Raw genomic sequence first — 23,998 nt, forward strand, 5'->3', positions numbered from 1 at the left:
AAGGTGTTTGTAAATGTCATGAAAATGGCATGAACAGACACGCCCAGAAAACTGAGGCTCTGTGACCAAACAACACATGCACTTAAGAAACGGACACTGAGGATAAAGAGTTATTCAAGCTTAGACATATTTATCAGGTAGCAGTCATCAAAAAATAAGACATTCTACATACATTTGTCAGAAAATAGCCTATTTACCTATTTGATTAAACAAGTCTATTATTAACATGTCCCAAAACAAGTTCAACAACTCCAAATGCAGTGCTCCCCCTTCAACAATATACAATAATATCTCCATGACGTTCAAAAACGGCCACATTCGGTTGGCAATAGTGTACAAGTCTGTGTCTCTTACACAGAAAACTCCCAAAGCTAATTTAAGACTGTGGTATCGGCAGGCTGATCAGATGATTAAATGTACTTGGAACAATTAAAAACCTGAACATGGACAAAACTCTTAAGCATTTATTTATTAACTTTATTTGGAACATAGCAAAAGACTATATACAAATCTAGCAGTAGAAATGTGTCATCTCCACTGGGTAAGGGTTGCTTTTCTTCTTAAATAGAAGAAACAGCAGGCCTCGAAAACCTTAAAAGTAAACACTGAAAAAGATTAAAATAACATCTTAATAATAAAACCCCTTAATCAGAGGCAGATTAGGTTCAGTCTCTGGTTTTTATCTGTGGCAGCTTCTTGAAACACACACACGCACACACACTGATTTCTTTTTGTGCCCGGCTGATTACATTGAGCAACACAAAATGGCCACGGATCAAAAATCAAGTTTGTATGAGTGGGACCAGTAAACTTCAAAAAAATAAAGTCCTCTCATTGCTTTTATTGTATTGTCCGACATACAAAGACAATTTGAGGCATCTGAAGACGCAGAACCGAGAGTCTAACTCGATCCAACACGAGTCGGTTCTGATCTTGAGGTGGAGCCATGAGGTTTTTGTTTTTCGAGACTCCACTGACCTCCTCATAGATTCTTCCTCCGTGTAACTGGTTTTGTAAAAACCATGTTCATAATGCGTTTGCGCCTGAGGTTCATGCTGGAGGCCGGAGCCTCTGCTTCTTTAACCCTCTTCTGCGACCGTGGGAGCGGATCAGCCGGGCTGGGCAGAGGCGAGATCAGGTCGACCTCTGCTGCAGGAGGAGGCTCCAAAACGGATTTGGATCTGAAGACGGCAAAGAAATATGAACATAAAAGGATGACACAAAAGTACAAAATCGGATCAGATATACTTCCGTTCAAAAGTTTGGGGTCACTTATGTCCTTATTTTTGAAGGAAATGCACTTTTTTTTCAATGAATATATCATTAAATGAATCAGAAATACACTATATACATTGTTAATGTGGTAAACGACTATTCTAGCTGCAAACTTCTGGTTTTTAATGGAATATGTACATAGTAAGACTGCAACGATACACAAACTCACGATTCGATTCACGATTTTTGACCCACGGTTTGATACATTCCACAATTTTTTTTAAATATAAAAAACATTTTATTCAAACATTTGCTTTTATAACAACTTAATGTAACATTTAATAACAAATATTTTGGAACACTGAACAGATTTGAACATAAATAAATAACCAAAGATTTCTCTCTTTTCTGTAACAAAATAATACTGTTGAAAAATACAAAGTAAATAATCAATCAGACTGGGATTTGTTCCCAAAGCATGCTGGGAAGTGTAGTTCTTCATGAGAAGCAGTTTTGTTCCAGTGGAAATAACTTGTTTTGATAAACAGCAAAAGTACGACAACATTTCCGCTTGTATTTCTCGAAAGTCAGTTGTTGTTTTGCTCTTTTTTTGGGGCTGGATCCGTGAATCTTGTTCATAGGGTGATAAAAATGGTACCGGTGGAATCTGTGAATTCTCCGTTGTTTACATGATCACGCCGACGCTCCGGTGCCGCTTTTAAACATGTGCGATGTAAAGTTTTTTTTCACATCCTGTGGGTTTGATCCATCTGTGTTTCAACTGTGTTTGGTGAACATTAGAATGGTTTATATGAGCTTTTAGCTGAGTTTCTGACCTTTCTGTGGGTATGCAGCATGTCTGTGTTTATTAAAGTTAGACATGGTTTTATGATGTTGTTGTCGCTGCGTCTGACGCTGCACCGGTATTGAGGACATCAGTAAATAAGAGATTAACGCGATTAAAAAACATAACACGTTAATGATGACTGTAATTAATTAATCACAATTAACTCTATAATTTGACACCCCAAATAAAAATAATAGTAATTTGAAGAGAAAAAACACTTTTGCTGGTTCTTTGACAAAAGGCAAAAGTATTATTTTGAATAAAAATAATACTGATTTCTAATCTTGTCAATGTCTTGACTATATTTTCTATTCATTTTGCAACTCTTTGAACAGCAATGAACATGCACACATTATTTACTACATGGCTGCCAGTGTAGCTGTAGCCCACACATTTCTAGTAATTAAAGTCTTGTTTAAAATGTCAAAATAAATAAAGAGGCATAAAAGTTTTTAGCAGAAAGAAGAAAACAATCTTACTTTGTTTGTTTGCGCTTCTTTCTCGTCGTCACATCTTCTTCAGAAGCAGCTGCATCCTGGAAGATGAAGGATATATATATATATATAAAAACAACTATTATTTCTCCCTCATGATCCACGAGGAAATTCACAATTTTTTTTGTACAGAGGTGATGATGCACTGAAATATGGTCTTTTATTTCAGTGCAGAGCAGCCTCTTTTATCTGCACCATCAAACATCCTCAAAGAAATTACAGTTGAGTAAAAAACAGCTGGGAAAATAAGAGGTCGCTGCAGTTAATAACTTGCAACTGATTTGCATCCAGTTTTGCCTCATTTGTTGACAATAGTGCCTAAGTAGCACTCTACTGTCACGGAACATTAGAGTAGCTCACCATAGCATCTATGACATGAAACATTACATTTGCAGTTGCCCTGAAGCTTAAAAATGGTATCCAGTCATGTGGCTGTAGCCTGAAACTGGTTTTGTGCCTCAATTCTTCTGTCACCGCTCACATTTTGAGACTGAAACACATGAGTCAGGGCTCCCCCTGGTGGAAGATCACATGTGTGTCACCGCTGGAGTGTGACACTCACAGTATCCAGGCCTTAAAAACACAAATCCCCACCTCCTGCACAGTAAAAGTGTGGGAGTCTCACCTGAAGAGTACCATCTTTGACTTGTCTCCTGCTGCGAGTCACAGGCGCTGCAGTCTCTTCACTTGGACCCTGCGACTCTGCTCTATGAGCTGAAACACAAACATAAAAACAGGTTTAGAGCAACCATGGACAAATGGATGAGAACATTGTTGAGGGCAAATAGAAGCTCGTCTCACCTCTTGTTCTTCTCCGTGGCGGGTTGTAGATGATTGAATGCTCGCCCGGACTCAACTCATCCTCTGGGGCTTCAGGGAGAGTGTCGTCTGTCACAGACTGCTCCAATGACGACTTTGTACTCTTCTTGCTGGTTCTCACCATCTTTGAGACAACAACTCCTCCTGTAATTTAAGTGACTGCACTATAACACACCTGCAGCCACACAATGAACACAACTCAGTCCAAAGCCAACACATACCTTCCTGCTGGAGTCTCTTGATGAGGGCGTCTGCAACAGGAGTTTCAGAATCCACCTCCAGAGGAGAGTTCAGTAAGGGGCGATCTTCCTCCGTGTCGTTCCAGAGTTTGCCTCTGGTCGGCGGACGAGCGCTGCTGTGACTGGTGTTGTGGTTTTGTCCAGACTCGTGTGGGTCATCGCCTTCATTTGTGTTTTCAGTGGTAGTCGCTGGTCTCATCTTTTTTACACTCTGAGGGAGCGACACAGGAACCAGTTTGACCTGAGAGTGTCATCAATGATCCACAATGATGATCATGGAAAAAGAAAAAAAATGTATGACAATGAATTATAGTATAAGCGCAGCAGTTAGTTAGTAATCATATTTCTTTCCCTAGTAGCAATACTGTTAAGATTATTGCTAAATGTATTTAGTAGGCAAAAAACACTAGATAACACTGGTCTTATTTACAGTGCATATACTGTATGGTTGGTGGCGGTTGGAGGCAGGAAAATTATCATTACAGCAATAAATCACTGTCCTGACTCATAAGATGTGTAACAATTTCAATGTGAAATACACTAGCGTTCAAAAGTTTGTAGTCACATAGAAATGTCCTTATAAATGTTGAAAAAAAAAAATAACATTAAATGATTCAGAAATACACTATACATTGTTAATGTGGTAAACGACTATTCTAGCTGCAAACATCTGGTTTTTAATGGAATATGTGCATAAGTGTATAGAGCCCATTTCCAGCAACCATCTCTCCAGTGTTCTAATGGTACATTGTGTTTGCTAATCGCGTTACAAGGCTATTGGATGATTAAAAATCCCTTGAAAACCCTTGTGAAATGATGTTAGCACATTATTTCTAATCTTGTTACTGTCTTGATTATATTTTCTATTAATTTTGAATGGTAGTGTATATGTTGCTCTCCGTCGACTCCCCAGCATCACCATTTCATAACTATATCTAGAAACTAGATTGCAACTGCTTCATTAATAAGTTCATTTATAGACTGCATTTCAGGCAGCCAATAATTCTCACAGGTGCAAATGAAAAGCCTGAATTTTGATGGGAAAAGGATACATTTACTCCGTTTATGTAACAGGAAATTAATTGTAATTTAACAAATTAGATTTGGAGAATTAGTTTAAGTCACATTTGCGAAACACAGCAAAGGAAAAATATAATTTGAGGCAATTAAGGAAAAAAAAAAAGAATATGGATGAATGTCTTGCACACATGAGTATAATCAATGTATAAGAAAAAATAGATGATCAGAATGAGATGATTAATATATTTTAGGAAAACTTCCATCCTTACTTGTGGATAAATATTGAGGGAAATGCGGCTGGACTGTCGAGTCGCCCTGCCAGGGCTGGGACTTTGGCGTTTTTTGTCCTCATCTTCCTCCGGCCGCTCCAACTTCTTCTTTCTGGAGCTGTGTTTAACAGGTGGAGCTAAACCTTCTTCCAGTTCGTTCTCCTCTGCCAAGCTCTTTAATGGCGTCGCCTCCACCACGCTGCTGCTCAGTGCTCTTCGGGTGGATCTCCTGGGAGTTTCTGCCTGAGCACTCTTGCGTTTGGCTGGAGTGGGAGTCTTGGAGGTTGTTCGTCGTCCAACTTTTATTTGCGGGACTTCTTCTTCCTGGTGTTCCTCCTCCTCGTTTATTTCACTATCTGTAGATGAATCCTCGCTGCTACTCAGGACCTTTTGGCTGGTCCTTGTTGTAGCAGGTCTCTGGGAAACCTGTCGCCTGCCTGGAGAAGAGGCCTTGGAGGTTGAAGTAACAGTGGGAAGCTGCTCCACAGCCTCCCCCTCTTGATCTGGCTGAGTTTTGCGAGTACTTCTTCGGGGTGTGCTGGTCTGGGCCTGGCTTTTTCTGGGTGTACGACGAGTTGAGGCATGGACCTTTATCTCTGGCTCTACCTTCTCATTCCCCTCAAGCTCCTCTGCTTCCTCCGGGACAGGAGAAATAAAAGAAATAGCCTTCCTCCCTCTTGTGGTCACCCTTGTTGGTGTGGAAGGAGCCTTCTTCCTCTGAGAAGTGGGGGTGTCTGGAACAGGCTGTTCATCGAGTTCATTTTTCACAGGTGTCTCTTCTTTTCTAGGCCTTCCTCTTTTGGTTCTTTTTGTTTCAACAACTTCAGTAATTTCCTCCATCGTTTTCTCTTCTGTCTTTGCTGAGGCTCTGTGGTCCTGCTGCTGCAGCTCCTCCACAGCAGTCTCGGTCTCTGCACTGAGGACAATCTGTGTGTCAGTCTCAATGGGCCCATTCATTTCAGGTTGTTCCTGGTCCACAGCAGGTGTTGGTGTTGCTGTTTCCGTCTCCTCTTGAATCTCCTCAACAGCAGGTGCTGATGTTTCCGTCTCCTCTTGCATCTCCTCAAGAGCTGGCATTGATGCTTCCGTTTCCTCTTGCATCTCCTCAAGAGCTGGCATTGATGTTTCCGTTTCCTCTTGCATCTCCTCAAGAGCTGGCATTAATGTTTCCGTCTCCCCTTGCATCTCAAGAGCTGGCATTGATGTTTCCTTCTCTTGCATTTCCCCAACAGGAGGCGTTGATGTTTCCTTTTCTTTTTGTATCTCCTCAACATCAGGTGTTGATGTTTCCTTTTCTTCTTGCATCTCCTCATCCATCTCCTCAACAGCAGGTGTTGATGCTTCCTTCTCCTCTTGTATCTCCTCAACAGCAGGTACTGACGTTTCCTGCTCATCTTGCATCTCCTCAACAGCAGGTGTTGATGCTTCCTTCTCCTCTTGTATCTCCTCAACAGCAGGTACTGGTGTTTCCTTCTCCTCTTGTATCTCCTCAACAGCAGGTACTGGTGTTTCCTTCTCCTCTTGTATCTCCTCAACAGCAGGTGTCGATGCTTCCTTCTCCTCTTGCATCTCCTCAACAGCAGGTACTGGTGTTTCCTTCTCCTCTTGTATCTCCTCAACAGCAGGTGTTGATGCTTCCTTCTCCTCTTGTATCTCCTCAACAGCAGATACTGGTGTTTCCTTCTCCTCTTGTATCTCCTCAACAGCAGGTACTGGTGTTTCCTTCTCCTCTTGCATCTCCTCAACAGCAGGTACTGACGTTTCCTTCTCCTCTAGTATCTCCTCAACAGCAGGTGTTGATGTTTCCTTCTCATCTTGCATCCCCTCAACAGCAGGTGTTGATGTTTCCTTCTCTTCTTGTATGTCATCAACAGCAGCTGTTGATATTTCCTTCTCCTCAACAGCAGTTGTTGACATTTCCTTCTCCTCTTGCATCTCCTCAACAGCCACATCTTTTGTCACAGAGCCATCATCAACCACAGCCTCAGATAGTTCCTCTTCTGGAGCTGCAGGATTGGGATCATCAGCCTGCATAACCAATTCTGTGTCCTTCAGAACATTGGCCTCTTCAATCTCCTCAGTTTCCCCTGTGTTTGCAGCCTGATGGTCAGTTTGAACCTTTTCAGGTTCTGATTCTAGCTCAGCTACCTCCATTCCATCCAGGCTGTCCACGTCTTTCCTCTGGTCATCTTGTATGACTTCATCATGAAGGGGTGTATCCTGCTCATCTGTGCCCAAAAGAATAACCTCAGGTTTGGCCACAGGCTCCTCATTAAGCTCATCACTAGGTTCCTCTTCTGAAGTCTGGGTGAAGAAATTGGAGGACTGCAGATCACTCTCCATAGGAAGCTCGCCTGCATCTTTATTCTCGTCCTCCTCTATATCGAGCATCAGAGAGAAGCCGCATTGAGTTTCAGTCCTTTGATCATCAGACACAACATTTTCCTGAATCTCGGGGAGATCCAGCGGACCATGTTGTTCCTCTACGAGCTCCAGGGGAACCAGGAGAGTGGTAGAAGGTTTGAGCTCCATGTACGATGACGCTTGCTCCTTGTCCTCCATTCCTCCTTCATTGGTACCAACTCTCACCATCACCACCTCATCCCCCATGTCCCCTCCTACCATCTGTGTAGGAAAAAAACACAAAAAACTTTAGTAATCAAAGGTTACCAAAAAGGATGTTCCAATCCTGGTGTTTGTAGTGGAAATTTGACTGCACTCTCATCTTTCTGAGACTTGCTTGCTAACTTCTGGCTATGGTCACTGGTCACGCACAGCAAGAGTACGGGCAGATCAGTAACAGACAGCTTTGCTGGCCAATTAATTCATGTTAACTAATGTAAGAAAATATTTGGCATTTATCCTTCAACAGCTATTAAAATCATCATTGACTAATTTTCCATTATATCAGCTCTGTGTGACGTTACCTTCATTTCTACAGCAGGTGTAAACAGGGAGAACTCGGCAGCCTCCTGCTCCGAGAGACTTGGCAGGAATTGTGTGTGTTCTTGTTGAACAAACACTGAACTGGGCGTGATGGGTGGCACCTCCTCAATGATCTCCACCTCACTACCAGAGTCTTCTTCTTCCTCCTCCTCCTCCTCCTCCTCTTCTTCTTCTTCTTCCTCTTCCGATTCTTCCTCCTCCTCCTCCTCCTCCTCCTCCTCCTCATCTTCCTCAGATGCAGGGCTAGAAAGTTCTTCACTATCGTTTACACTCACAACAGCTGGAAGATTTAAAAAAGAAAATAGAAAAGTGGAAGTGATGAACTGGGAGCATAACGCTGTATTGTAACACTAGGTTCAACAGTGTTAATGTGCATGTGTTTGCAGTCTCTCACTCACAGTGGGAGTCTGTGCCTGTTGGCTCGGACGATGCCACAGAAGCGTTAGATTTCTGGCTTGTTAGAACTGGGGGAGGCTCAACGGCTGCCTGCTCCTCTTCTTCAACCTCCTCTAGTGACTCACTGGAAGAACGTAAATCATTGCAACTTCTTATTAAGATAAAATGCTGTCAAAGTATTTGATTTACAAAGAAGGTACTGTACCTGTTGAATGACACCTGCATCTGTGATGCACTGTGGATTCCTGAGCGGGTGAGTGGAGGAGACAGATCGTTGCCAAACAGATGCTGCTGCACAAACTCTGTTAGATCTGTGGGACATCAATCAAAATCACCGATTTTAAGAACATGTTATTTTTCTTTCTCAAAACAAAGTAATATTTGTTTTCTCACACCATTTCCCCAAAGCTTTGTATATTAATTAAAAACCAATCGTCTCTTCTAGTGTGTGGTGTTAATATGTAAGAAGTAGGAACAGTGTAAAAGCATAACGGAAGGACAAACCTGCTGATTGTTCCAGATCCTCCTCTGGTTCACTTGTTTGTTCTATGGCTTCACACGGTTTCAGATGCTCAGTAATCTTTGTGGCGTAAGCCTGGAAATCTTGTTCAGTGGTCGTCACTGGTTCATCCTGAGATTTGACCACAGTGGTAGCATCTATGCTCTCAGTCACCTGATTACAAACTAGTAGGATACAAAACAAATTAAGCAATGTTTTAGAGAGGTGAAGCAAAACAAACGATTATATAAAATTACATTTCTGAGAATTGTGAGCATATGATTGTCTGTGGATTTTAGTCCTTTGCAGTGTGGAATACCACACCTCTACTATTAAGCGATGGAATTACCTTGACTGGGCATATCCTCAGGGTCAAAGTCTGCAGCATATTGTTGTTTGCTACTTGTTTCAACATCCTGTTCATCTTCCTCAGCCTCCTGTTCGTGATCTTTCTCCATTAAGTCTTTAAATATTGCGTCTTCCTTCACCACTTCGTCTTCCTCCAGTGTAAACATGGGGGTTTGCTCGAGGGTTGGTAAAGGCTTTTCCTCTGGTTCTTCATTTCTGGTTAGAACCTTGATGTTCAGCGTCACAACATCCTCATCATCCGTCACTGCGTGTTGCTCTTCACTTTCCTGGTCTATTGATAGCTGTGCGTCATAGTACTCCAGAGTGGTGTCTGTGGACCGCACAGGTGTCTGTGTGGTGTCAAAGCTCAGGCTAAGTCGAGTTTGTGTAGGGTGTGATGTTTTGGTTTCTTCATGGATGGACGAGGACTCAAAGGATCGGAGTTGTGGAGAGGCAACACCACCTTCAGGAGGCAAGAATTTCACATGAGGCGGCTCCTTTCCGTCATCTACATCCTCTTCCTCCTCTTCAGCAGGCTGTGAAGACCAAGTATTACCAGCGTCCTTAGACAGTGTGGAGCCTTTGGTCAACAGGCTAATCTCACTCTCTGCTGCCATCTACAGAAGATAAAAGGAAGAAAGGTGGTTGGATGATGGATGCAAAATGGGATTAAATAGACCAAAAAGCTTGGTCTTTGTCTTACCCCATTGGTCCATTGGATGTCTTTCTCCAGTTCAGGAGATTCTGCCTCTTTGATGAAAGTGATGCGGCTTTCTTTGCTGCGGAGTGGAGGAGTGATGGAACGACCTGGAGAAGCAGAAGGGGTGGCGACAGGTGTGGGCCTCAGGCTGCTGCGCAGGATGGACTGGGGAGTGAAGGCTGAGAAAACCGGGCCAGAGGCTGCCAAGGCTCGAGCTCGCTGAGAGGACACAAACACATAAACAGCATAAACAACAAAGTACCTAAAACAAATTAAATCTATCCATAAAAGCACATTACCTACAAAGTAAAAAAAAATCCACATTTGTCTACTTGCCTTGACGACCTGTGGTGTTTGCAGGAGACCGAGTTCAGGAGCTTTGCTGATGCTCTTCGGAGAAACCCAGGAGGTGGGAGGTCTGGGGGGGCTGAGAAGGAGCGGAGGGCTCTGACACGAAGGCTGAACCACCAAGTCCATCAGCCTGCGCCACATTCATGACAAAGATAATACACAGTATGAATTAAATCTAATTTACTGTGCCTCCCAAATACAATAAGGGCTTTTTAAATGACTTCTCTCTGATAAGTAACTGGTGAAGGACTTTTTAAGCCTTATCGACTATTTTAATCTGGTTCAGTCTGTGTCTGGTCCCACACACAAACACTGGGCACACTTTAGATCTTGTCCTCTCATATGGTTTGTCTGTGTAAACCTGGAGATCTCGGACAATGTGCTTACCGATCACAAGGCTGTATTATTTGAGGTTGGATTATCCTGCACTGCAGATAAAACTTGCGCTCCTGCTCGGCTATGTCTAATTCTTAACCATTTAACTGCTGCTCTTGACCAATTGTGTTTCCCTTCGGACTCCATTCCGTATGATACTGAGGAACTTAATTCTTCGTTTCACTTCTCCTGCCAAAACATCCTCAACTCTGTGGCTCCATTAAAAAACTAAGCAGTCAAAAGGTAAACCTGAGCCCCTTTAATGACAGAACTTGTGCCTTCAGACGGAAGTGCCATAAAGCTGAATGCAAGTGGAGAAAGGACAATGTGATGCTGTCCCTCCTCAACTTTTTATAAGAGGTTTTCCGAATCATAGATCAGTCAGTTTTTGCCATTATTAACAGCAGTCTGGTGTGGTGCCTGCAAATTTTAAACATGCAGTAGTGCAACCCCTGATTATGAAATCGGGTCTTGATCAGTCTGTGTTGAGCATCTGAAACTGTGTAAAATGGTTCAGGTCCTATCTGGCAGATAGAATATGTGTAGAAGACTTGCTGGTTTTGAATACTCCTCTCCTCCCCTGTCACGCGGGGTGCCACAGGGCTCAATTTTAGGGCCCCTGTTTTTTTCACTTTATTTTACTTCCTTTGGAATCCACCCTTAGAAAACATGGTATCTCTTTCCACTGTTACCTTGACGACAGTCAGATTTATGTAGCCCTAAAGCAGAAAAATACTGACTCTGTCAAATCACTTTTTATTGCTTAAAGATTAAAGCTTGGATGGCCCTGAACTGTTTACATTTGAATAAAAGAAAGATGGAAGTGATGTTTGTTTGGACCCAATGGCTCCTGTGAGTCCCTTCCTGTTGACCTGGGCCCTTTGGCACCGCATGTTAAGCCTACAGTCACAAATCTTGGTTTTAAGATGGACAGTGATTTTTAATTGGACCGTCAAATTGGTGCAGTGGTGGAGTCCAGTTTTCTCATTTAAGAAAGCTAACAAAGGTAAAACATATCCTTTCAAAACAGCAATCAAAACAGTAACAGTCTTCCCTCTCACGTCTTCAGCTTGCTCAAAAGTCTTTTAACTGGAGCACGTAAGAGGGAACACATAACACCCATTTTAGCCTCACTCCACTGGCTGCCTTTGCACTTTAGAGTTAATTTTAAAATTATTTTATTTGTTTTTAAATCCTGAAATGTTTTGCCCCCCTCACAAATCTTTTTCTGTTCCTGACCCTAGATTGTGGAACAATCTTCCTCTGCATGTTGGACACGCCCCTTCACTGTACAAAGTATCTTAAAACCCATTTCGACTTTTAAGCTTTCGACCCAATATGAGACAATGATTTTACCGTTATAATTCGTATTATTTTATTGATTTTTTAAAAACATTTTCTACAGTATTTTGTATTATTGTCTTTTAGATAGTTTTTTCTATATTTTATTTATCTCTGATGTACAGCACTTTGTTTCAGCTGTTGGATTGGATGCATTCATGTAGCATTCTTGATTATTAATATTATTAACATTTTAATATGTATTGAGTGTAATACAGAGAAATGTAATAAATCAATACAATATCCAGTTGTAGGTGCCATTTTAAGTTTTGAGTTTAAAAAGAAATAAACTATTGAAAACAAAAAACAAACAGGGGATTTGCATGCATATTATTCAATGTTATTTTAAAACACATAACATATGAGATGTAAAGGACAAAAACATTAATTGAACTCCATGTCCATAATATGTCTTCAAGGGTTCCTCAAAGTGAGACCACTCATGTTATAACTGTATTACTGATGTGGAAATTTGACTTCAACAGGTCCTTTGGCCTAATGTATACAAAATATACGACGGTGCCTCACTTTGACTCGCCAAAGTACCTTGACTTTCGTTTGGAGGTCATGGTGATGGGAGTTCCGAGGAAGGGATCAGGGAGGAATGAAGGCCTGTTGCTCGGGCTCGGAATATTAGCTACGCTAGAACCGACAGAAACAAATTGAAAAAAAAAATGTAAGGGAAAAAAATAAATAAACCAGAATTATAAAAAAATTAAGTCTAACGTGTGATTCATGCTCACCTCCTGATTGGTGAAGACCGTGGTGTTGCGTCTTTGCTTAACCACACCTCCTCAATCTTGGTCAGGACACTGTTAATAAATCCGGCCCTGGAGATCACTTTCTCACTTGCAGAGCGTTTTGAGAGAGTTGACAGCGGCTGTGGCCGAGGCACTGTAATGACAGAGGTTAAAGAAATTTTCATCATATTATTTTTTTTTTTTTTTTGCTCACTGTGAAAACATGTTACAGCAGGTATGGGTTGGGTTCAATAGTTTGGCTCCAGGAGTAAATAAAAAAAAAATCCTATTCAGCACAATTATGAAATTTCATTCTTGAACCCAAGTCATTCAGAAAGAAAGGGGTTACTGATGAAGTGAGTCCAAGTGGAAGACCTCCTTCTTACCCTCTCTGTGAATGGTGTGCGGAGGATGGTAGGGTTTCGCTCTCTCCATTGCCAGTTTCCTTTGGACTCTGGGTAAAACCTTCCCGTACTGTTCCAGTATGGCATTCCTTGTGTTGGCCCGCTCTTTCAGCTTTGGATCTCGCTCATTCTAGAAATAAAAAGGATGATTGTTATTGATATTTATTTCAAGCATCTTCTTTCTTTGATACTACATATCACATATTTCTATGCGGTTAATGTTTTGCTAATTGCTGTGGGTGTCGAACGTACCACCAGATTTACTTTAAGTTTGTGGTTGAGCTGCAGGGCAGGTATATAGTTGGCCTGCTGAAGGTAATGCACCATCAGTAGTTCTCGATTTTGCAGGCCTCCAGTGCCCTGGAGAAACTTCTCCAGGCATTCCTATAGAGGGAAAAATCAACAAATCAGGAGTTCAAGCATCAACTTAATAATCCAAAGATACAACTAAATGTCAAGGTACAAGCAGAATCATAATAACTGGAACACCACCCAATGGTTGACCAGTCTGTATGGGATTTACACATGGTCAACCCTAAAACAATGGGTAGGTCATAAAGACTTTTTCAATCATGAGATTTAAATCGTCTCCTACCTGTTCAGCCAGACCCAGTGGGAGTTTGAGCAGTTCCGTGACGAGGCCCAGCTCCTGGCAGCTCTCATACAGGATACCAAGCAGCTCACCCTTATTTAGTTGATTTGAGTGCTGCCGTACTAAGGACCACGCTTCTATGAGACACCTAGAAAAGGCACATGCCATGTAAGATGCTAGCATTGGATTGCCATCATGTTCTTTGTTCTTGTTTCAATCTTCTTACCTGTTGTGCAGCAGAACAGACAGGCAGAGCTTGGCCTGGGAGGTGGAGGAGATCGGGGGCTTCGTAAACTGAAGATATCGCAGTGCGATTGCGTGCTGGTCCTGGCACATGAGAGCATTCAGAACGCGCTCGTGCTGCCATTTAAAGTGACACGTAGAGGCAGCCGGATGCAGGAGCAGCTCAAATGAACTCTAATTGGGTCAAAAAACAAAAAAGAGTTCAGGGCTAAATAGAAAAAAATATGTCTTAAGGAATAGCATAATTAAAATGTGTAAATATAATAACCTGATGGCCATGATGGTCCAACAGCCAGAGGCCCTGCACAAGCTTCACCAGTCCAACAGGAATGGCAAAAGCTGAAGGGAAAGAGTGAATCGATGCTCCATCCTTATTGGGGAATGAATGCATGACATCCAGCAACAGGTAAATCACCTGAGACAGAAGGTTAAGGCTCAAACAAGCAGAGGGCTTGAGTTAGGACATCTCTATTTATTTTCTATCAGAACATAAGAAAGAAAATGTATTTAAAGCCCACCTTTGGAATATTGAAATAAAAAACAAGAATAGAGTCAAAACTGCAAAAATTAACTGATACAGCTTTTTGAATATAATTTATTCACCTTTGCTTAGAACGTAAAGGCGCAATAATAGCTGCAAAAACTATCTGGGGAAATTGTGAAGGATACAATTGCCTGTTTGGTGGCCTCATCAATGTTGTCCAGGAGATAAATGTCCAACAAGGCCTATGGATCAAAGTCACAGTCATTATCCTGCTCTTTACAATGTTGGAAAAGCAGTAAACTTTGACACAGATGTGAAATATGCATTTGCTTACATGCAACGTTGGTGGTGGATATTGCCCTGTCCCACCCTCATCTCTTTCCCATAGGTTGGTTAATTGTTCACCACACTGACCGACCAAACCATCAATCATCAAGCAGTCTGCACACCATTTGCCCCTGAAAAAGACAACAGGAGAGATTCAGCATGAAATGAACTAAAGTAATTATCACTTGCTCAAAGTTTGGGTTCCTCCACTCATTATAGCATTACAAAAACAGAACTTCACACTGAATTTTGTAGAATAAAAGACTGAACAATGATTTCAAAAGATAATTGGCACATTGGATGGATGGAACGCAGAGGAAAGTGAATCCATTTTTAAACCAAACCAAGTGATAAAAAGTAAATCTTGAATTAAAAATAAATTCAACATTTCCTTCGTCTTTACTGCGTCTGAGTAAAGAGCACTCACTTCGCCAGCCTGGTGAGTTCCTCTCTGCGTATGGTGTAATAGTTGCTGATGACTGAGTGGGTGTAGAAAGGTCTGGAGATCTGGAGAGCGTCATCATCTGGTGGGGTAGGAGGCAGCGCAGAGAGGGGGAGATATGCAAAAGATTTAATCTCAGAGAAATATATCAGACATATCACAATATTAGACGAATAAATGTCTGCCGTTGTGTTCTTACCTGATCCCTCCGGCAAGAGGCCAGTGCGACAGAACCAGAGAACCACCTGAGCATACTTGGATATCAGACTGGACACCATGTTCTTGTTTATCAGCCCCACTAGCCCTAAACAACAAAACAACAAATGAAGCATTATAAAACATGTACTTATGGCAAAGGAAAAAAGTGGCAGTCATAAAACTTTGATATGGCTGCATGAACAGTTAGTGAAAGCTTTAGCAATAGCAAATAGTTGTAGTACTATAAACTATAAGTAAATACTATAAACACAAGGTTCCAGGAAGTGCACAAGTTTAAAATTATTATAATTATCAATATATTTATTGGTTGGTTCCATGACAGTCTATTGTTGGTGTGCAACTATGTTCCATATTCCAACCATATATAATGCATTAAACTCAAGGAAAATATTGACACATTCTCTTTGACATCAGATCCTCCATGAAAGACAGAGTTTACTTGGTTATCTTATCTGCAAATGGCTTTGTGTGGAAACACATTAAAAGAGTGACTTATTTAGGTGAGCTCTCTGCAGAGATAAAATGTGCATTTTTGAATTCTCAACCACACATGAAACGGCATTTGATTCAAACCTTTTCTGTAATACTAAATACTGGCAGAGGATTTGTGTGTTAACCTTTTTGTGTGAGCTCCTGAGCTTCACTGAGGAGACAGTGGAAGACGGTGCCGAGGTTACCCAGCAGCCTCTGGGTGTGCTGGAGCAACTGCAGAGTCTGAGGGTCTGTGAAGTTTGAAGAGCTGTCAAACAGCGGCGCACCTATAAAAAGCACACAAAACAGATAGAAAATAAATAACTACACAAGAGAGGCGTGTGTGTATCATGCCTTCACAAGAGCTTCCTTTTTTCATTATAAATAATATGACAAGAGAAGCGTTGTACATGTGAACATATTTGATTCTGATTTTTCCAATTTATCACTGGGAATGGTCACACTCATTTGTGAAATAGGTTTGTACAGATCTTTTGCTCTGGACAATTAATAAAATCTATAGGATGATCCGATAGTGGATTATTGGTGTAGAAGAAGAAAAAACATATCCCCAAACAGTTGGCTTTTAGCTAACTAATGTTTTATTTTAGCCCCGATTAATGACGGCATAAAATAGTAGATCCCCATTTAAACATACAGATTCCATCCAGTTCCTCCTTGGTCTGAACGACTTTGTTCCAGGCCCAGTCCAGGACGTAGCGCAGGTTCAGTGCAGAGCCTGGTTGTTCTGTTGAAGAATGACAGAAATTGAAGGATGAGCCCGAGTCATATCTGTTGCTATGTTTTACATAGGAGTTGCCTTTGAAAACTGCCTAAAATGTGTGTGTGTGTGTATATATGTATGTATATGTATGTGTATATATATATATATATATATATATTTCTCAGCCTACGTACTCAACTAAATACCAAGTCTTTGTGTATCTGCATTCTTGTAAACACTTTACAATAAAAGCTTTTAAAAGCAGTTCACTTGTGTGAGACGTACATCAGCGAGGCTGCTCTAATCTCATGTGTTGGTGAAGGACAATAAAAACAGTATGGCAATTATTGTCCACGAATGTTCACCTTCTGCAGTCCACTGTTTGATGCAGCCAGTGATTAATCCCAGGGCGCTGGTCTCAACCGCAGTGGATAAGATGGCGTCTAGCTGCTCCTCCTGAAATCCAAAATTTAATTGCATGAGAAAATTACTATCCACACTTTAAATAAACATTATACATGTAATTCCTGCTTATTTGTAGTGTGTTACTATTGCTGGGTATTGATTATTACGTTTTCAATATATATCATGAATGTATACCTGGACTTCAGCCTCTCAAAACACGACAAAGACTCACTGACAACACATTTATGAAAACCGGTGATACGCAGGAAATTCAATACCAGGTAAACCCAGCCCTGTGTGTGATACTGTCTGCAGGACACATGATAAAGATGAAGCTGCTTAGCTTCCAAATTATTTTTCTTAAATGTGAACAAATGGAAGGAATCAAAACAACAGTATGCAGCGTTTCCTCTTGGATGTTTTTCAGCAGCAGGGGCAGGATCTCCGGGGAGCCGTGGTGGTGTAAACAAATGACACTTGACTGCAGATTTTACTTTTACAACCTATTTATTGAATGGCTTAAAATGGATTTTAAAATAAATAAATAAAACATGTGCTTCCCTTTCCTTTTTCCCCGTTTTTATCCTTTACTCTCATCTCTCCCTCCTGCACCATCACTTTGCTCTCCTGCACCAACATTAACGTTAGATAATTTACACTCACATCACATCTGATTACAAATGTGAACAGTAAATGTAATTCTTCTTCTTCATTTATGAGTCAGTAAAAGGCTAAAGATACCCGACTAGCATCATCTTCATCCGGTGTCTTTCTCTTCTTCAAGAAATATTTGAACGAGCTCATCTGAAAATGCAGTCAGCAGTTACATCATGGCGTGTAGATATTCGCTTAAAGCTATCAGTTTACTTATGTGAGCTACACTGAGTTGGCACCAGGCCCAATTAGCTTAAGCTACCGACATGTTACGTAACGTTAGCTGGCCATCAATATTTTGTAAATGTCTATTTAAATTGTAAAATCTATTACGAGTCATCTTAAGCTAATAAATCTTACCATTTATCGGGTAAGTTGCTGCCCTATTTTCTAAGACTCCTCTGACCTGGTGCCTGGGTGCTTGATGTGATGTCACTTTCAAGGGCACGATCTCGCGAGTAATAAACGTCAGCTGGGTGTGTACCTGAGAGAGGCTGGAGGCCTGAGTGTCAGCCAGACGGGATGGGAGTAGCCCGGACATGAGGCAGCGGGAGTAGCATGCAGAGATGATATCACTGGAGCAAGGAGCAGCTTTCCTCAAAAAGCTCAGGGTCTGGTTTTAATGACAACACAGATGTGTAAAAATATAGTCTACTTTAAATAAAACTAGCAAATATAGAAAAACAAATCAATAAACATGAAAAACTTGCCTCTTTCTGATACCCAGGGCAGGTTAGGTGCACAATTCCCGAGTTGAGCAAGCAGGTAGCATCTGTGACATTTAAGAAAAACAAAAATATTTCAAATACAAAACATATGCAAGTAAATTTCTTAGAAAAGAACAAAGCCTCGAGAAAAATAACAGAATATATTATTTTACGTGGAGATGGTCAAACTTTTTATGTCCGTGCTTACCAAAGTTGTAATTGGTGGGGTTAAAGTACTGTTCTGGTGGGGGGCAGGTGAAGGTCAGTCCCCTGGCCAAGCTGCGGTCATGTACCACCACATCCAGAAGGACATGTGGAGACACCATGTGCACCACCGTGTCCAGAGACCAAACTGCCAGGTAGGGACAATTTTGCAGAGACTCCCCCATCCTGACAACACATAAGTATAAATGAAAAGCTGCATCACATACCATCCATGACAGATGCATAGCATTTACTCTAATATAAATAATATAATAATACTAATATAAATTAAGCATTTATCATGTATGTACCTTAAAGAGTCAGGCATCTGTGCATGGTACCAACGGTTGATGTCAAAAACTCCTATGAAGGTGGATGGGGTTCCCTGACCATAGGCTTTGACTTGCCAGCTGAAGAGAGACACACTGGTGTCTGGAGATGCAGCTGAAAATGAAGAGGTGTGAATGATGTGATCCAGATGAAAGCAAGTAGAGACAGAAAAGAGAAAAAAAGTTCTTATCTGTTTTAGAACACATATAGTGGTTTTAAAGATCAGGTCTGTAAGTGTGGAAAAGCTAGCCTTAGCAGGATGCACTGTGAAATACTCCCTCCCTCTGGTCCTCTGTTTCAGTGATGTACAACTCTACGGCCCACACAGTGAAAGCATGGGCAGGGTGCACACGATTAGGCAGGTTGGTTAGTGACGTATAATGCCAGCAAATAATTTAATGTGGTCACAACTGAATAACTGGTATTATTTTTTGTATTATGTATTGATAGCTATTGTGACACGAAGAGGACGTCAACACATAAAATAAGTGTTTCAGAAAGAAATTACAGACCTGAGCTATGATGTCAACAGTGAATAAAATATCAACAAAGTAGCTCCCTTAATACTCAAGTCTTCCACAACTATTCTCAAGAGAAGCATGTTAACCTTCATTCATGCTGTCATCTCTGTCAGGATGGGATCTGAATTTCTCGACGGTCCGGCAGCTTAGCAGGCGGGTGTTTGTCGTCTGTGTCCTGAGAGGGAAACCTGTGCCACTTAGCTCCTGACTGTAGCGTTCCTCGCAGTACTCCAGACCCTAAGTGTCACAGAGACAAAAAAAAGGGTGGGAGCATTAATCAAGGAGGGTCAACATTTAGTGCAATTGCTGGGAATGACATGATGGAATCACCAAACCTCATAAAGGATCTTCCCAGAAGATAAACACTTCCTCTCACTGAAGGCCAACTGAAGCAGACGGAGGCTGACTGTATCTCCCTCGCTGCATAAGTGAGAGAGGTGATAAATGGAAAATAACAGCTTGAAAAATTAATAAATAAAATACTTTGCCTGGATAACAGGGCTGCACAATTCTGGGGGAAAAAATAGAATCTGGATTTTTTTTTTAAGGTGCATAGCCTTCTTTTATCTTATTCTGTTCTTTCGTTCCCACATTTTACAAAGAGAGCCTCACTGAAATTCATTGAACCTTGTGTAGAATGACAATAAATATATTGATTAATTCATTAATTCACAACTACAATAATCAACAAAATTCCAGGTCAACCTCTGTTCTTAGTACACCCCTTTCTACTGGTTTTTAATCATGAACAGCAACACATCAACAGACTGCAGCTCACACTGGTGTATGACTGATGAAAGACTTACAGGTCCTGAGAAGACTGCACAGCCCAGAGATAGCAGCAGTTTCTGGGGTCATTCTCTGGTTCCTGGAAGGTGAAGGCATACACAGGGACCCCACCACCCTCTAACTGGGAGTTGTATCTACATGAAAACAACACAACAATGTTTAAACTCATATTTGTGTCATTTACAAAATACACATCAGTGGTATAACATTATAACTGTGGAGCGAGGAGGCCAGCTCGAGTCCAACTGAATATCTGCAGTAATTCTCCCAACTCCCAATCTCATTATGCGAGTGTGTTAGTCTGATATTAGGAAATTTTATTAAGTATAATTCAATTTCAAACTAACATGTTTACATGTATTTTATAAAGGTCTGGTTTTAGTCAGAACTCAGAATCAAAATTAATTTAATACTCATAAACAAAGTATAAACGGTAAAACAAAGACTCACTCTTTCTTAAGAGTCTTCATGTTCCACAGCTGTAGATATCCATTGGCAAACCCCACTGCCAGCTGGTTGGTCCTGGAGATGTACTGCAGAGCTGTGGCTCCGACTCCACTTGGCCCATTCAGTTGGAGACAAAGATGTCTGCCCTGTCTGGTGCCCACTTCTCTCAGCCTGGGGATGTCTGCAGGAGACTTGGTCACTACCTGTAGGGCTGTGAACAGAAAACAAAGTAAGAGATTAATTTCAAATTTACATAAGGGAACAGAGGTCTGCAATGGGGCCATTAATGTCCACATATTTAACCATTTTCATCCAGAGCCAATTTCCAAAACATATATGGTGCACCTGTAAACCCAATCCATTCTTAAACCAGCAGCCTACCTGAAGCTTCCAGTTCACTCTGGCTGCCAGACAGATCATCGAGACAAAGATCCACAAGCAGAACGTGACCAAGATCCGTAACCACAGCAGCAATGCCAAAGAACCAGCGCAAGCTCTGGTGGAGGTGTTGTGTGGAAGTGCTTGCTCCGCCATAACTCACTAAAGGCTCTATGGCTGTGATCTAGATAAGAGAAGGACAATATTCCGTAAGAATGCAAAGATCAGACACTTTTATGTTACTGCTTTTCAAAAGTTCAAGTCCAAATGTTTTTCAAGAAGCCTAAATCCTAAAATATATTTCTGAAAACATGTTGTGCCACCACAGCTGATAATTCACTTTGAGAAGAAACGATTAGCCGACTGAAGTGATTCACCGACTGTGGTTTCTGCAAAATGAGGTGATTTCGCTGTAATGACAGGGTGTCTCAATGGAAAACTGTCATTTTCTGTATGATACTAAATTAATAATGGCTCCGCCTTACAATGAACCAAACAAGTTATAAGGTTCAATACTAATTTCAGACCATCACAGAAACAATTTCTGCAAACGTTTACAAACTATACACCAAGTTTCACTACAAGAATATTGCACAGAGAACCAATATATTCCACATAAAGCCATCTTACAATAAGAGTAGGTTTATTGATCCCCATAAAGAAATTAATCTTGTGGTAGTGGAAAAATGTTTGACCAACAAAAACCATAATGATGTCTGAATACAATGACCAAGTATTTCTCTATTATAAGTGCTAATTTTTCATGTATTGTTGGATGCACAATTGGAAAATTGTCCTGATGACCATGTCAACATGTGAAGAGTAAAGAGCACAGCCAACTCACCCTGCCTGGTATAACCACAGCTTTGACCACCCTCGACACTGCCAAGTCATAAAGACACAACACATTGCCCTCTGCTTCTTCCAAACCAACCAGCAGTCCAGACCTGGTCAATGTAAACAAAAGCAGAATTACCTTTTTATGTTTGATGTTAATAATAGAAAATGTATTTGTTACAGTAATCCAGATTACCGTTAAACATACATCTTACTGTTGCCAGTGACTACAATTCATGTATTTGAGTGATAAATAAAAAGATGAAAAGAATAAAGACAGATAGTGACACAAAGCACTAACCTTTTGAGCCAGTTGAAGTCTCTGGCAGCAAGGACATTGGGTGGATGCTCCCCTCCACCACTGAAGCAGTAGGCTGACAGACGATCTCCTGTCACTGCATGCACAACCTCCAGATGAGGGCCACAGACAAGCCAGGCCAGACCACTGCGACCTTTAAACATAGAGACAGAAATCAGTTTAGAAGGTTGTCATATAGATTTATTTGAAGGTCGTCTTTGAGCAGGGTTCAGTTTTTCCTCACACTTCTCATTAACCAACAAACAAACGCCCCCTTGACACACTGACAAAAAGACATTTAAGCATCAAAATAATTAAGTTCTCTAAAATCTCTGAAAGGTTCTGCAAATATAGATAATTTGAAAAAAGACTTACCAACAGTGAACTTCCCATGAAGAACAGAGTCTAGGGTGATCTCATCCTCACCCAGCGCATTAACAGTCACTCCAGGGAAAGGCAGTAGACTGCTGGTGACTTGGGCAGTGAGATTATGCATTGCTCACTGTACAAACAAAACAGGACATGTAGTATTTTAGCAATCAGCTTTTTTTATTTTCACTTTAGAAATAACAGCAACATTACTGATTACGTTGTGTGGCAAAATGCCATCTTATTCTGTAAATACCAAGCCCTACATAAAGCTTCACTAAGTAAACAATAAACCAACAGTAAAATGATAACTTGTGGAAAACCCCAACTGAACCTGTCCAACTCCACAAATCGGCTTCATGTTTAATCTGCATGACAGGATTTTTACACCACAAAAGAGCTCTTTCTTGGACACCACAGTTGCACCCATTTTTGTTAGTCAAATGTGCTGTCAGCAAACTTGCTGAGTGACTGCTGCTGCAACAGAGCTTGTGCCTGCTGTCAAAACAACACATGGCATAGTACTGCTACACACTGACAGGTGTGTAGCTGTATGTAGATCCCAGTCTGTTAATGTTTGTTTTACAAATAATCAACACTGTTTTCAAAGTATGTAAACTTCTGTCATTTGCAGATACTGACCTACAAAGACCCTTCTGCTTGGGATTTTTTTGTATCACTAAATAATTTTGCATTATATATTATTAATGTATACATAAAATAAAATAACGTAATTATTGAAAAAAATTAAGTTGTGATTTATTTATTGAATGTGTCTCTTGGAAATGTCTGCTTTAGCTATTCAAAATGATATCGGTGTTATAAATGTGGCAGTAAGAATAGAGACTATTGTATGCACAAAGTACTGTTATATTGTGTTGTTATATGTTGCAAACTGGGTCGCGATTGCTAGGCATCTTTGAAAAGTGGGTCACAAAACTCCCAATGTACAAACTTTGGTAAACACTGGTATACTGTATACACGGTGGTGCTTTCAATGCCGGGTCAACCCGAGTAGAAACAGGACACAACACTGCCCTCTGCGATCACAAAGGAAAACACAGCAATTTCAAGCGAACTCCCGCGCAACAAGCCTGTCACTGCGCTGCCACATGCCCCAGCTATATGAAACCTGAAACGTGAAGACATTTCATGACAATAACAAAGCAAACGAGTTATTAGCTGTGGACTTAAACGCAATACAACCCTGTTGCGGACTCACTAAACAGAGGCTAAAGTGCTGTAACGGCAAACAAGGTTTTGTTTGTAATTAGGTTTTCCACATCCAACATCTAACGTTCACGTGTGTGGGGTTTGTATGTAACAGAACGTGATATATGAACTCTTACGACTTCAGCAACAACCTTATTACAAAACACCAAACCACAATAAATGGATTACAAACTTTATTGTCTTACAGACGCCAACTAGCCGAGTTATGTGAGTAATATTAGCTCATCTGTTAGCGTATTCGGACTGGAGTAAGGATTAGCATATGCAGCAGCACTTTCAAGCGGCGAGCTTAGCTTTGCCATAATGTAAACATAAAATTGA

The 23,998-nt window shown here is 41.0% G+C and overlaps 1 protein-coding gene across 1 annotated transcript; it reads right to left on the bottom strand.

Moving 5' to 3' along the window:
• Nucleotides 1-272: 272 nt before the first annotated feature.
• ahctf1 (AT hook containing transcription factor 1) lies at nucleotides 273-22,581 on the bottom strand. The gene is made up of 39 exons (XM_083901221.1): nucleotides 22,451-22,581; nucleotides 22,079-22,229; nucleotides 21,785-21,887; nucleotides 20,944-21,124; nucleotides 20,566-20,773; nucleotides 20,133-20,249; nucleotides 19,662-19,746; nucleotides 19,413-19,563; nucleotides 18,787-18,919; nucleotides 18,480-18,661; nucleotides 18,275-18,336; nucleotides 18,049-18,177; nucleotides 16,871-16,961; nucleotides 16,440-16,529; nucleotides 15,928-16,068; nucleotides 15,291-15,395; nucleotides 15,077-15,173; nucleotides 14,657-14,780; nucleotides 14,508-14,564; nucleotides 14,107-14,253; nucleotides 13,822-14,012; nucleotides 13,599-13,743; nucleotides 13,256-13,387; nucleotides 12,986-13,133; nucleotides 12,603-12,753; nucleotides 12,406-12,501; nucleotides 10,129-10,273; nucleotides 9,796-10,011; nucleotides 9,094-9,709; nucleotides 8,750-8,929; nucleotides 8,451-8,556; nucleotides 8,248-8,369; nucleotides 7,831-8,129; nucleotides 4,904-7,528; nucleotides 3,597-3,855; nucleotides 3,358-3,519; nucleotides 3,182-3,270; nucleotides 2,542-2,597; nucleotides 273-1,181 (listed from the first exon to the last, which is right to left on the bottom strand). Exons 1-39 carry the CDS (start codon nucleotides 22,569-22,571, stop codon nucleotides 983-985), a joined length of 8,412 nt encoding a protein of 2,803 aa, XP_083757347.1. The 5' UTR covers nucleotides 22,572-22,581; the 3' UTR covers nucleotides 273-982.
• Between the last annotated feature and the right edge of the window lie 1,417 nt (nucleotides 22,582-23,998).

This window comes from Microchirus variegatus (assembly GCF_963457635.1).
Source record: "Microchirus variegatus genome assembly, chromosome: 14".
NCBI classification, from domain to species: Eukaryota; Metazoa; Chordata; class Actinopteri; order Pleuronectiformes; family Soleidae; genus Microchirus; species Microchirus variegatus.